At 43.0% G+C, this 13,682-nt stretch overlaps 1 protein-coding gene across 1 annotated transcript in view; it reads left to right on the top strand.

The window, feature by feature from the left end:
- Positions 1 to 13,682, top strand: part of TTLL8 (tubulin tyrosine ligase like 8) — a 158,604-nt gene that overhangs the window by 126,591 nt on the left and 18,331 nt on the right. The window contains exon 13 of the mRNA XM_033958962.1: positions 7,845 to 8,280. Coding sequence (XP_033814853.1) covers positions 7,845 to 8,280 — 436 coding nt within the window. The remainder of the gene's footprint in view (positions 1 to 7,844; positions 8,281 to 13,682) is intronic.

The raw sequence follows: 13,682 nt of genomic DNA, 5'->3' as shown, positions 1-13,682 counted from the left end.
TTCCTGATTTGATCTGATTTTCAAAGCCCATACAAAGTGCCAGGCTTTGAAAAGCCGTCCGGATGCCCGGACATGCCCTCTAAAAAGAGGCCATGTCCAGGTAAATCCGGACGTTTGCTAACTCTATCCCTAACCAAATGTTTTAAGCCTGGAGCCTGGCTTGCATGCATTTGCAAAGCTGCAGTCTGAGTTTGAATTTGGTCTTCTTGAGCTATTTATTGCTGTACCTGCTCTTTCAAAGAGTTTGGTAGTGTAAGCGAGAATTCTGTGTTAGCAAAAACTCTCTTTCCTGCTGTATCACATCAACTTATCCTTTAATTCTTCATTTAAAAAAAAAAAAAATTTTTTTTACATATGAACCATGTTAACCAAAGACAAACAGCATTTCTTTTATGCTCTGACTTGACTGAATTTAATGAACAGGACTTTTCAAATTTTGTTTCAATATCAGAGTTGGTAGTGATGTCATCAGTTACACAAGAGGTCCAAGGGTTAGGCCCAGAGGAGACTATACACTGCTTAAATAAAGTAGGGTGGTCTATACCTAGAACTGAGGGTTTATGTGTGGCATCCTCAGAATATGCTGAAGAATCAGTTCTCTTACACCAGAACATTCTTATGCACTTAAAATTCACTAATCCACACGTTAGTACAGGGAAGAAGCCAGGAAAGGTTTTGTGTATTAGAAATGCTCTCTTTTACGGAGAAGAGAGGCTTAGGGCTCCTTTTACGAAGCCGCGTTAGCGGTTTAACGCGCGTAATAGCACGCGCTAAACTGCCAGCCGCGCTAGACGCTAGCGCCAGCATTGATCTGGCGTTAGTTCTAGCCACGTAGCATGGGTTTAGCGCGCGCTAAAAAGCTGCGTGCGCTAAAACCGCTAACGCGGCTTCGTAAAAGGAGCCCTAAGCCTCTCTTCTCCATAAAAGAGAGCATTTCTAATACACAAAACCTTTCTTGGCTTCTTCCCTGTACTAATGTGTGGATTAGTGAATTTGAATGGCATTAGGTTTATGGGTGTTCAGTAGAGGTTATTGGCATGAAGACTACGCTTCAAAATTATGCCTGAACAACAAAGTGGGTACAACCTTTTAACAGGATAGATGTTTAGGAGGAAATACAATTTTGTTAGAAGATTAGGGTAGCCAGGTACCAGTTCCAACATACTTTAAAATATGTCTTCACCAAGGTACATGCTGACGGAAAAATAGGAAATAAAAAGGTAACAATGATAGTAAATTAGGTTTCGTTACCAGACTAGATGTATAGTGACTGTTTCACTAGTACCAACTGGGATTTTATTGAAACAAGATGTTCAATTTTCTATAAAATGGTGTAATACCATTTCACTATTAATTTAACTCTTAGGAAGACAATATTATCTTGTGCACTATTAACCTCGGCCACTTATCTCCACCAATGAAAATATAATACACTTCTCCCTCGTCATTCGCGGGGGATACAGGCAGAGCCGGACCGCGAATGCTGAAAAACCGTGATTATCTGGCTCTGACCCACCCCCACCTCCCTGCCGCCTTCCCGGCCTTACCTGGTAGTCTAGAGGGTTTTCGGGGCAGGAGCAATCTTCCTACGCTCCTGCCCCGTGCAGATCGCCATCAGGAAATGACTGTAGGGAGTTCCCGACATAGTCTCGAGAGACTACGTGAACTCCCAGCAGCCATTTCCTCACGGCGATCTGCACGGGGCAGGAGCGTAGGAAGATCGCTCCTGCCCCGAAAATCCTCTAGACCACCAGGTAAGGCCGGGAAGGCAACAGGGAGGAAAAAAACTGTTTTAAAAATTTTCCCCCTCCCCAGAAAAAAATCACGATTATATGAAACCGCGAGTGCAGGAACCGCGAATGGGGAGGGGGAAGTGTAAACTAATGCTTACTTTAGCACATCCATTTTTGTGTGACCATAATCTGCATCACATTAGCTTTATACATAGTACATTAACCCCTCCTTTTACAAAACCACGATAGTGGTTTTTAGCGCAGGCCAGCGTGTTGAATGCTCTGCGCTGCTCCCGAAGATTGTGATTTTGTGAAAGGGGGTAAAAGAGGATTCAACACATATATTACAATTGGGTGGATTAGTACATAGGATAGGGCTTCCCAAATTTGCCCTGGGTATTCTAGAAAAGTGTTCTTCAACCGCCGGTCCGCAGAAATTTCCTGCTGGTCCACAGGGCCAGCACGTACATCGGGCCCGAAACAGTGTTCTTCAACTGCCGGTCCGCGATGCGATCGATGCGGCGTTATCTTCGGGCCGGCTCCCTCTTCCTCACTGCCACATTGCACAAAGCTGTGGGCAGCGGCTCCTACACGCGTCCTGCGCCTGAACCAGAAGCCTTCTCTCTGACGTTGCAACATTGGAGGGAAGGCTTCCAGATGAGGTGCGGGACGCATGAGGAGCCGCTGCCCGCGGCTTTGTGCACTGCGTCAGTGAGGAAAAGGGAGCCAGCCTGAAGATAACACTGGGGGTGGCATAAAACGGCCAGGCGGGAACAGGCCAGAAGGTAAGGCACAGCATGAAGGGAGGGAGACAACAAATATAGGGGGAATGATTTTATTTTTGAATTTAGTGATTGAATTGTGTCAATTTTGAGAATTTACATCTGCTGTCTGTATTTTGCACTGTTCAGGAAGAAATGCATTTGTTTCTTTTTCTCTTGGGTTGTACTGCATGCAGAGTCTTGAATCTTAGGATTTCGTTTGTACATATTAGTACTTTTAGTTTTTGGTCCCGTATTTGCATAGGGGTTATCTATGTTCTGGTAGGAATGAATGAGAAACATACAGTGTGCTTTGTGTAGTTTAATTCTGTGGTTAACCATTAGGTGGTGTTAATAAGATTATATTGTGTGTATATATGAAAAATGAATGGAAAAAATAGTGTTACAATTAGTACTATTATGGGGGCAGGGTCTGGGGCGGAGATGGGCGGAGTCTGGCCCACGACTTAGCCCAGTGTTCTTCAACTGCCGGTCCACAAAATAATTCTTTTATTTCCGCCGGTCCATAGGTGTAAAAAGGTTGAAGAACACTGCTCTAGAGCTCCATGAACATGCATAATTAAATTTGCATGTCCTGGATTTCCAATGCTTGCAAATTTATCTCATGCATATTTATTGTGGATATCTGAAAACTTGCCAACCTATATGATCCCCAGAACAAGTCTGGGAATTCTTGACATAAGCTTTTCATCTCATTGCTCTGTGCTTACTTTGATGCTCAAGGCCCGGCACAGGAAGCAGATTTTCGGGCACAGGACATGCTGGTGCCGGTGCCGATGCCGATGCGGAGGCTATACTGGAAGTAAGAAGAGGGTTCGGGTGGTTTGGGGGATCTCAGATGGCGGCGGGGGGGAGTGCCGGATCGCGGGGAGGGAGGGTGCCGGTTTCGCGAGGGGGGCCTTCGGGGGAGCAATGCCAGTTCTCGTGGGGGGGGGGGGGAGCAGCACTCTGCTGGCCTCAGGGGGGGGGGGAAGGATGGGGGGTGGGGAACATATCAAAGCAAGTTTCCCTTACTTCCTTTGGGGAAACTTGCTTTGATATACGAGCATTTTGGATTACGAGCATGCTCCTGGAACTGATTATGCTCGTAATCCAAGGTACCACTGTACTAGAGAAAAAAAAAGCAAAAGCAAAAAAAAAGCATTAAGGACCATCCAGATTCGGGAAATAGGATGAATTTTATTATGGGACCTGACACGAGCTGTATTTTGGTGAAAAAAACACCTGCCTCAGGGGCTCCATCAGGACTGGAGAAACCAATATGAGTTGTTAACAATGATGAATAGCTGAACTATCCAAAGCACTCGTAGAGATAAAATAATGCTTGAATAATATTAACAATGAAAAGCAATTAAATAATCCAATGGTGTTGTATTTAAATAAACACAGATCACTATGGTGAATCCATAGGTATCATCTCAAGTCTCAGTTTGATTTATCACTGTAGTGATCAGCATATCTTTAATTACAACAGCGTTGGACTATTTAATTGCTTTTCATTATCAGTATTATTCAAGCATTATTTTATCTCTACGAGTGCTTTGGATTGTTCAGCTATTCACCATTGTTAACAACTCATATTGGTTCTTCAGTCCTGCCGGGCCCCTGAAGCAGGCGTTTTTTTTTTTTTTTCTGAAACACAGCCCTTGTCGGGTCCCAGAATAAAATTCATCCTATTTCCTGAATCTGGATGGTCCGTAGTGCTTTCTTCCGTTCTTTGTGTGTGTTGTACTTCAATGCTGTCCTAAGCCATTTTGTATACTAGAGGCCCAATATTCAAAGTGGTTTAAGTAGGAAAGATCTTCTCCTATCCACTTAAATTGCTTACCACTGGCTAAGTGAATATCCCCACAGACTGCCCAACTAAAAAGTGGACAAGTCAGAGCCAGCACTGAGTGTGGCACTGGGGAGGAGCCCGAGGTTATGCAGATGCTACAGATATTCAGCTCAAAAGTTGCCCTAAATTAGGCCACTTAGTAATGCGGGTGGGAATATCGGGCTGGAACCCACATAACATAAAAAAAAAAAAGATCCCTCAAGACTCCAATCCTCCTCCTGTCCTCCCAGCCCCAACAATAATTGCTCTTTAATCTCCTCTCCAGCATCACGAGCTGCCGTAAGAGGCCACAGCAGCCATTTTGAAAAGGTGCCACAAGGGGAAGGAGTTTGGGGACTGCATTTCTGCCCACAATGACCCTGTTGACCTGGTGGTGGGCAGCCATCTAGGACGGCTTTCTAGCTGTAGGCTAGGATGAGGGGGCAGAGAAAGAGGGGACATTGTTGGAGGGAGAGGAGGGGGCTCAGGGAATCTCTTTTTTTTTTTTTTTTAAGTTTTTTGGGACCTGGCCCGATATTCAGCCAGAGCAATATAACCTTTATGCAGGCCCAAAGCTAAATATCATTTAGGCTCACATAAACTCCAGCACCCAGACTACCCATATTTAGCCCCCAGTATTCAGTGCCAGTATCTGGACATGGCCCAGCACAGAATATTAGGTGCTAATTTAGCTGGCAATGGTAAGTGTTTAAAAACCCGCTGACTGTCGCTGGCTGAATATTGAGGGGTATGGAAACATGAAAGCAAATAAAAGGATGAACAGCTTACATATGAAACTTTCCATCGGATGCTTTCTGCATCAGTTTTATTTTGGAGTTTTGTAGACAAGCGGACAGTAGGGAGATATCAGTGAGGTATAACGTAGATGCTCAATATAAATCGATCTGAATATAAACCAAGATGATCCTTTCCCTCCAAAAACGGAGGAAGAAAGGTTGACTCGAATATAAATCGAGATTAGAAACTTGGGTGATGTTCCTGGTGAGCCAGCATACAAAGACCAGACATCCTTACCATAAGTTATAACACAATTTTTTATAACATTAAATATTTTTATTAGTGCAAAGGGAAGGGGATTTTGATCTCCAAAAGTTAGTAAAAAAAATGTATTAAAATTAGTCCAATAAAAAGATTACCTTATTTCCATTTTCTATTTATAAATGTTTATCACTATAGCTACAATACTATTTTATTCTAAAGCAACAACAACAAAATATCTTACCTTTTTGTAAGCTCTGGTTTCTGCTTACCTCATCTTTTTTTCACTCTCTATTCCATCCAGCGTTCGCCCTCTTTCGCTGTTCCTTCCATTTTTCTCTGTTTCCACTCCCCCCCATGCTTTGGTATCTTTCCCTTCTCCTTTCCTTCCTTCCTTCCCACCCCAACTCACCCTATGGTCTGGCATCTGCTTCCCTTCCCCCATGCCCTGGGATCTCCTCTCTTCTTCGCCCATCTCTCCCTCTCCCTGTCTCTCCATGATCTGGCATCTCCTTTCCCTCCTCCCTCCCTCCTTTTCTTCCTGATGGCTTGGCATCTCAGTCTCCTTCCCTTCCCCCCCCCATGCCCTGGCATCTCTCTCCTCTCCTCTCCTTCCCTTCCATCTCTCCCTCCCCCTTCCTGCTTTGGTATCTCCTCTCTTTCCTTTCCCTCCCTCCCTCTTTTCTCCCTGGTCTGTAATCTCTGTCTCCTTCCCTTCCCTCCCCCATGCCCTGACATCTCTTCCTCCCCATCCATGGCCTGGCATCTCCTTCCCTTTCTTCCTTTCCCTTCATCCTTTCTTTCCCCATAGTCTGGCATCTCTCTTTTGTCTCCTCTCTCTTTCCTGGTCTTCCTTCTCCCTCTCTCTTTCTTCCCAATCAGGTGCAGCATTTCTCCCCCTCTCCCATCGCTCTCTTTGTCATCCTCCAGTCTGCAGCGCAACCTTCACATTTCGCTGCTCTTGGCATCGGGACTTCCTGTCTTCCGGGTCCTATCTAGTTCCTGTTTCCGCAAAAGCAGGACCCGGCACAGAGAAAGAAGGCCCGACACCTAGAGCAGTGAATTGGGAACACTGCTGCTGCTGCCCAGAAGAGATTCTTGACACTGGCGCCGGCAGTCGGAGCACCTGGGGCGAGCACCCCTCCCCCCGGGTATGGCACTGGTCACAATCCACAACACACATACTAGAGCCGCTATCCACAATACATGCCCCCACCCCCTGAGCCACTGACCTCCTTACACTCATAGGTTCTGCCATAGCCGATCCACTGTATGTTGAACTGTCCGGAGCCTTGATCATTTGCACATGGTCAAGGTGTGCCAGCTCCTGAAGCCCTCTGAGATTCTCAGAGACGATGGGAGCTAGCAGGCCTTGAGCATGCACAGATGCTGAAGGCCATGCCCAGTTCAACATACAGCGGATCAGCATCAGCACAGTCCACGAGTATATGGAGGTCAGTGCCTCTAGGGCAGGGGTGTCCAATGTCGGTCCTCGAGGGCCGCAGTCCAGTCGGATTTTCAGGATTTCCCCAATGAATATACATGAGGTCTATTTGCATGCACTGTTTTCATTGTATGCTAATAGATCTCATGCATATTCATTGGGGAAATCCTGAAAACCCGACTGGATTGCGGCCCTCGAGGACCGACATTGGACACCCTTGCTCTAGGGGTACATGGAGGTCAGTGAATCTGCGGCAGCACCAATGACTAGGGGGTGGGGGCATGTATGTGGCTAGTGGCTCTGGGGACAGTGCGTGTATTGTGGATAGCCACCTCGGAGTGGAGGACGCTCCTGTAGTTCAGCAGTAAGAGGGCAGCTGTACCAAGTGGTCAGGTGGTAGCTTGAATATAAACCGAGACCCCCATTTTTGGGCCATTTTTCTGAACCCAAAATCTCAGTTTATATTTGAGTATATATACGGTATTAAAAGTTAAAATAGCACTTCCTGCCATAAATCACCAATACCTGATGGCCCATGAGATATTGTTTACATTTTTACTTGTACAAGTAAGGAGGGGTGTCATCAAAATGTATACTGTATAAACGGAGGAAAAGATTCCCAACACATTTAGGCCCCCTTTTACGATGGCAATTAGCATGGGCCGGCACGGTAACCGCACCAAACCCTTTAAACCCCTATTGGCTTTGGTGTGTTTCCACATGGCAATCACTAATGCCACTTAGTTAAAGCTTTATCTGCATTATAGATTAAGAAGTAAATAAACTGCCTCTGGAACTGACCATGCCATCATTACTAACATAGTTTTACTGAATGTAATCCCTTATCTGCGATTAAAATAAAAGTTCTGTTTTAATGCTCGTTTTGATTGACAGAATCAGTAGAAACCTGTCTGTAAGGGACAGTTAAAAGAATCACATTATCAAATTGATCTTATAGATTATTCATATTGCATTTTGGTTAACTCAAAAAAATTTGCATTCTAACCAAAAATAAAACAGTTCTGCAGTCATCTTTAAACTAACCTTCGTAAACTGCACTGTTTTCACAGCTCTATTCATCTATGTAATAACTCCATCCAGAAACATTACAAAAACTGCCCAGATCGTAATCCTCTGTTGCCCAGGCACAACATGTGGGGGAGTTCTAAATTTCGAAACTACTTGCACAATCAAGGACACAGCAACGTGTGGGAGACCATTGTCTATCCATCCATGAAGAAAGCTATAATCTACACAATGAAGATGGCTCAGGATAACATTGAATCCAGAAAGAATAGCTTTGAACTGTATGGAGCGGATTTTATTTTGGGCCAGGACTTCAAACCATGGCTGATTGAAATAAACTCTAGCCCAACAATGTACCCTTCTACACCTGTCACCACAAACCTGTGTGCCCAAGTGCAAGAGGACACGATTAAAGTCGTTATTGACCGGCTGTGGGACCAAAGTTCCAGCACTGGCAAATTTGAGCTTCTCTGGAAACAGGTAAGAATAATCTATTCTCTTTTAGGTTGACTTTGAATAATTATTTTAGCCTGAGCCAAGAACAAAGCAGTCTACAATACAAAAAAAAGAGACAGAAAAGAACGCCAAAAAAGCAAACGGTCAACCAAGAAAACCAAATGTAAATAAACAAGGGCCCAGGATTATTTTGTCTAATCGCCCCAGTATAGTGACCTGAAAGGCCTCCATGAAGTAATATGCTTTCAATAACCTTCCAGTTTGCTGTGCATTGAGGGCTTTAATAAGAATGCATATTCATTAGGGATATCTTGAAAACCCGACTGGCTGGGGGTCCTCCAGGACCAGTTTATGAACAACTAGAGAGTAACATAACATAAAAACTCACTTGTATACCACAAATACTATTAAGTTCTATGTAGTTCACAGAGAATGAATGAACATCCAATGTCTAACTCTGAAAGATTCTATAAAAAGATGCGCCTTTAAAGCACGTCGGAATTGTTGATACGAATTTGAAAGTGTAAATATGTGAGTCAGATCCCTAATCCATGAGGCTGCCTGAAAGGACAGCAATCGTTCCTGGAATTTATATTTGCATCTCTTTGCAGAAGGAAACAAAAATAGTGAATGGGATTTTCTAGAATGTTTGGAATTTGTAATAATGAAAGATTCCATGAGATACTCTAGGATTAGACCTGTTAATGCCTTAAAACAAATACAGCCGATGGGCAGCTGTTTTATTTCATTGTCCTCCAAAAACTCATCATTTTATGTCCAATGCTCAATTATAATAAATCAGTAATCATACAATGGGCAGAGGATGGCCAGAGCCTGGATATTCAATGCTGGTACCTGTATAGGTGCTGGCATTGGATATCAGGGCCTAATTCTGCCTGCAGTGGTCAGCGTTTCAAGAACCATCTTAATATTGTTCCCCCCCCCCCCCATTTCCAATTATTTCTACTACTATTACAATATGCTAGTTTGGGTACCCTTCAGCTAGGGTGAAAATGTTAATGAGATAGTTTAAAAATATTACATACAAAGCACAATGTTTACATACAAATATTGGGTGAACTAAGTGATTTATATCTGCCAACATTTGTGTTTATGTGTTTCAAGAGGTATGCCAAAAAAGTGCAACTTAAAAACAAAATTCCCAGTTGTGTAAACTTAGATGCATTTATATCTGAATGACACAGAATTTAGGAGCTTTTTTACTACACTACATGAAGCACTTCCTGTGTAGTTTACTATGCAGTAACTACTATCACACAACTGTGTTGAAGGGCTTTGCTCTATTTTTGCAGTTACTGTTCATTCTCTATATATCACCCCAAAAATCGGTGCCAACTAGAATGGCACTTAGGCCCTGATTCTGTAAACTGCGTCTAGTTTTAGGCGTGCTTTAGACATCCTCGTAGCGCAAATTCCAATCAGCATTACTTAGGCATCGGGTAGGCATCCGACACTCATTTTCAAAAATCCACTTTTTCCTCATATAGATGCCAGATAGACGTCCCTACGATGTTATATATAAAAATGTGTTTTTGACTGATTTGTTATCATTATTTCAGGATTGTAAGCTTTAACATAATAAACCCAAAGTATGCCATCATTAAAAGGATAATAAAAACACAGTGTGGCATGTTTAAAAGGATAAGTATAAGATTACTTTTTGACTGAGAGGTACTGATTGGGAGTTGAACTGGAAACATCAGCGTAGAAGAGTGGAAGCTTCACTCCTGTGCTACACAGAAACTTGTATAGCAATGGTATAATTAGCTCCTATAAGAAGTGTAAAGCATAGGACTTTGAGCATCATATAGGCTTTAGATAGATGTGGTTTAATCTCCAGAAAGGCTTTAGCGGGATACATGCTATTTAGGCAGCCTAGATCATCCAATGAGCTTTCTCTGGGCATCCCACAGACGTTATTTGAGAGATGTTTTTAGAAGTGATTCCTTGCTCTAAATAACACTCTTTCTCATTAAACATTGCTATAATCAGCTCATTCTTCAAAACAAAGAGAAAGCCCATAACTTCATTTGGCCAAGCTTAAAAACAGAATAAAACACAGAATAGACCTGAATGTGGCTTCTTGTTCATTGCAAATGAAGGTATGCAGCTGCACAATGCTGACCTCATTGTGACATCATCAAGGTGCACCTGCAAGGTACAATGCCACAAGTAAAAAGCCGCCCTGTGTGTGCAGAAATCAAACCATCAACAATCAAAGTGAGTAAATGAAACTCAACACAAACAACCTGAGCGACCCCCACACAAACCCTGCCAGCCAAACCCCCTCAAAAAACTCACACAAAATCATAAACAAAGTCAAAAACCATACCAAAAAGTGAAATCTGGATCTCAGTCAGCCCCTCTGGGTACCCCACTGTGCTGATTTGGCCACTGTTTTATTGACCTATCCTGGTTCGTGCTTGAGCAAGTCCCTTGGGACTTTAGGGGGATCGACAGGCTCACCTGAATCTCAGGGAACAATATTGGATTTTTCAATTACAATCTGTTCAGCCGAATGGCCTTAACGAAAGTGTGGAATGAATACCATTGTTTAATAGGGTTTTTTGGCTCCTTCTGGATAGTGGATTTTGGATGCCAGTGTGTGGTGAGCTTGCGTGATGTGTGGGGGGGGGGACTCTTTTTGATTGCGGTGTTCCTATTGGTGGGTGATTTCTTTTTCCCTCCCCTTTTCCCTCCCCCTTCTCCTTCTCTTTTCTGTGGTGCTGATTGTGTTGAGTGCTGGCACTGTATGATTGGTTGGTTCGTGCATGATGTCACCTGTGGATCTGTTTTAGCCGGTGTGCTCTCCCTCCCGGGCACCCCGCCCTCCAGCCTTCCTCTCTGCTTCTGTTGGAGGCCAGGTTCCTGAAGAAGGGCTCCTCCTGAAACCAGCGCGGTTGAACCTTTCCTCCTGGCGCGGTTTTTCCGTTGGGTGACAGTTTTGGATAAGTATTGTTTCTTTTGGATATGATTTTCACTTTTTGGTATGGTTTTTGACTTTGTGATTTTGTGTGAGTTTTTTGAGGGGGTTTGGCTGGCAGGGTTTGTGTGGGGGTCGCTCAGGTTGTTTGTGTTGAGTTTCATTTACTCACTTTGATTGTTGATTGGTTTGATTTCTGCACACACAGGGCGCTCGATGATGGTGTGCGGTGGAGGCTTATGGCCTTGACCCAGAAGTGACAGGCTGGGAGTTGAACTCACAACCTCTGTAAGATCAGCCCAGCACTTTTACTCATTGAGCTACACCACCTTTCACTCAGTTTCTCTGACTCCCCTGTCATATCATAGCTTAGTGATCTGCTTTCATTGTCCCAAAAGCCAGGATCTCAAGTATGGTTCAATAAATGTGACATTGAGTCAAATATTGCTGTTTTATCAAATGCAAACTCAATTTTTGGAATGTATTGTTTCTAGTATTACTAATGTGCTGTTTGAGATGAAAATTAGATGTGATTGTTCTGTAGCTTGTAATTTTTATTAAAATGAGTATTTTGTCAACTGAAGGACATGAGAGAGTCAAACCCAGACCAGACTCACACCCCAACCTTCATTTTAACCGTTGTACTACACAATAAGCCATAAAGTCATAGAAATTCTGGTTTGATTATACTGTTTCATTTAGGCGTCGTTACGGCAGTAGCTACAGCGTGCATTCGGCTCCATAGCGGAGCGCTGGAAGCATACCGTCCATAGGATAACATGTAAGCATTAACCTTTAGCACACGCTAACAGTGCCTAAACAGTGCCACTTAAGCGCGTGGTAAATGTCAACGTGCGCATGTTATCCTATGCACACGTTAGTAGTTAGCACATGCGTGGATTTAGCGTACCTTTGTAAAAGAGAGCCTAAAACTCACCAATTGACTGTTCTCTCAGAAAATCATCAATAACTACACCCGTCTGAAGGAAAAAAGTGTGAAACATGGTAATATTGTGAAAATGTATATAATTCATCACAAGGGCAAACAAAGGTTGCAGTACGTCATTCTCATCTATTTGTTCTGTTTTGGTATTTGAGCTTTGGCCAGGTGCAAGCTGGTGTGCTAATCCCAGTTTGAACAGACCTGCTCTGGCCTCTGGGAAACACAAGGGAAGTCATTAGCCACTCTGGGAACCGGAAATCAGAAGTAAAAGGGGAAAATGTTAAGACATTTGTGGCAAAAATAAAAAGCAGAAGTCTTGGGAGAATATGTCACAGCACAGTCTCAGATTAAAAGCCAGAATGAACAGAAGCAAAAAAACACAGTTTCTTTTTTTTATAAGGATGCCTATCAATTATAACTCTCGATAGAATTACCTTTAGCTCTATGAGTAAAAGCACTGCTTCCATCTTCCCAACATCATAGGTTCCACATATTCATGTAACTTGCATATCTATTTTGCTGGCACCAAAGTTTCAAACAGCATGGGTTTTTTTAAGCCAACACTCCTGGAACCAATTTTTATCATCACTAATTCTCAGACCTGCTAATGACCCTGTGGAATGGAGAAAGTTGTGGCAGATATCAGGGGGAAAAAAAGTTAATGGAGAATCACCATAAGCAATAACACAGAATGGGAGTCCCAAAGAAGAAATCAGTTCTGCCTGAGCTTTTTAGCTAATAAAGACACCTAAGTAGCTAGCAATATATCATTCTCACCTAGATTTGTTATCTGAGCTGCTAGCAAGGAGTTCCTGGAAAGATGAAAAAGGTTAGAAAGACATCAAAATTGCAAATTACTATAGCTGCTAATGGTCCTATGAAATGGAGAAAGTTGTGGCAGATATAGGAAAGAAAAGGTTAAAAGATAATCAAGAAAGGTAAGGTCTCAGAATCAGTATAAGCAATAACACAGAATAGGAGTCCTAAAAGAGAAAAGATTGCTCTGATGGACCTTCTTATACTAAGCACACCTAAGTAGTGTCTGACATCATAGGCACCATTAGGACTTCCCACCAGAAAACCTTCAAATCTGATTGGGCATACTTTGGGTGTGGTTTGGCCAAACACAGCTGCACTGACTTTTAATCATTTCCTTCACTTCTCAAAGCTTTGACAAGAAGCCATTTCTCATCTGCTTTGTCTGTAGAGGCTCTGTTACCAAATTCTAAATGAAGTTCCCTCTATAGCTCTATGCCTTAAGGTGCTGCTATTCAAGTTTTGAGTGTGGTTAGCAAATATTTGATATTCATTTTTCTACCAGAAAACTTCAAACTCTTTAGCCATTCCTTTGCTTAAACATATTTGAGTTGATCTTTAAAATGATCTGCAGCAATTCTCAGATGTCTAAAGCAACAATCCAACCTGATCAGCTTCTTTGACTGGGTAACGGGGAAGCTGGATATTGGGGAGTCCCTGGACATCGTGTACCTGGACTTTAGCAAAGCATTCGATAGCGTACCACACCGCAGGTTACTGAGC

Source organism: Geotrypetes seraphini, chromosome 9 (assembly GCF_902459505.1).
Source record: "Geotrypetes seraphini chromosome 9, aGeoSer1.1, whole genome shotgun sequence".
In the NCBI taxonomy this organism is placed as follows: Eukaryota; Metazoa; Chordata; class Amphibia; order Gymnophiona; family Dermophiidae; genus Geotrypetes; species Geotrypetes seraphini.
The sequence above is the reverse complement of the archived record's forward strand: the minus strand, read 5'-3'. Positions and strand labels throughout refer to the sequence as shown.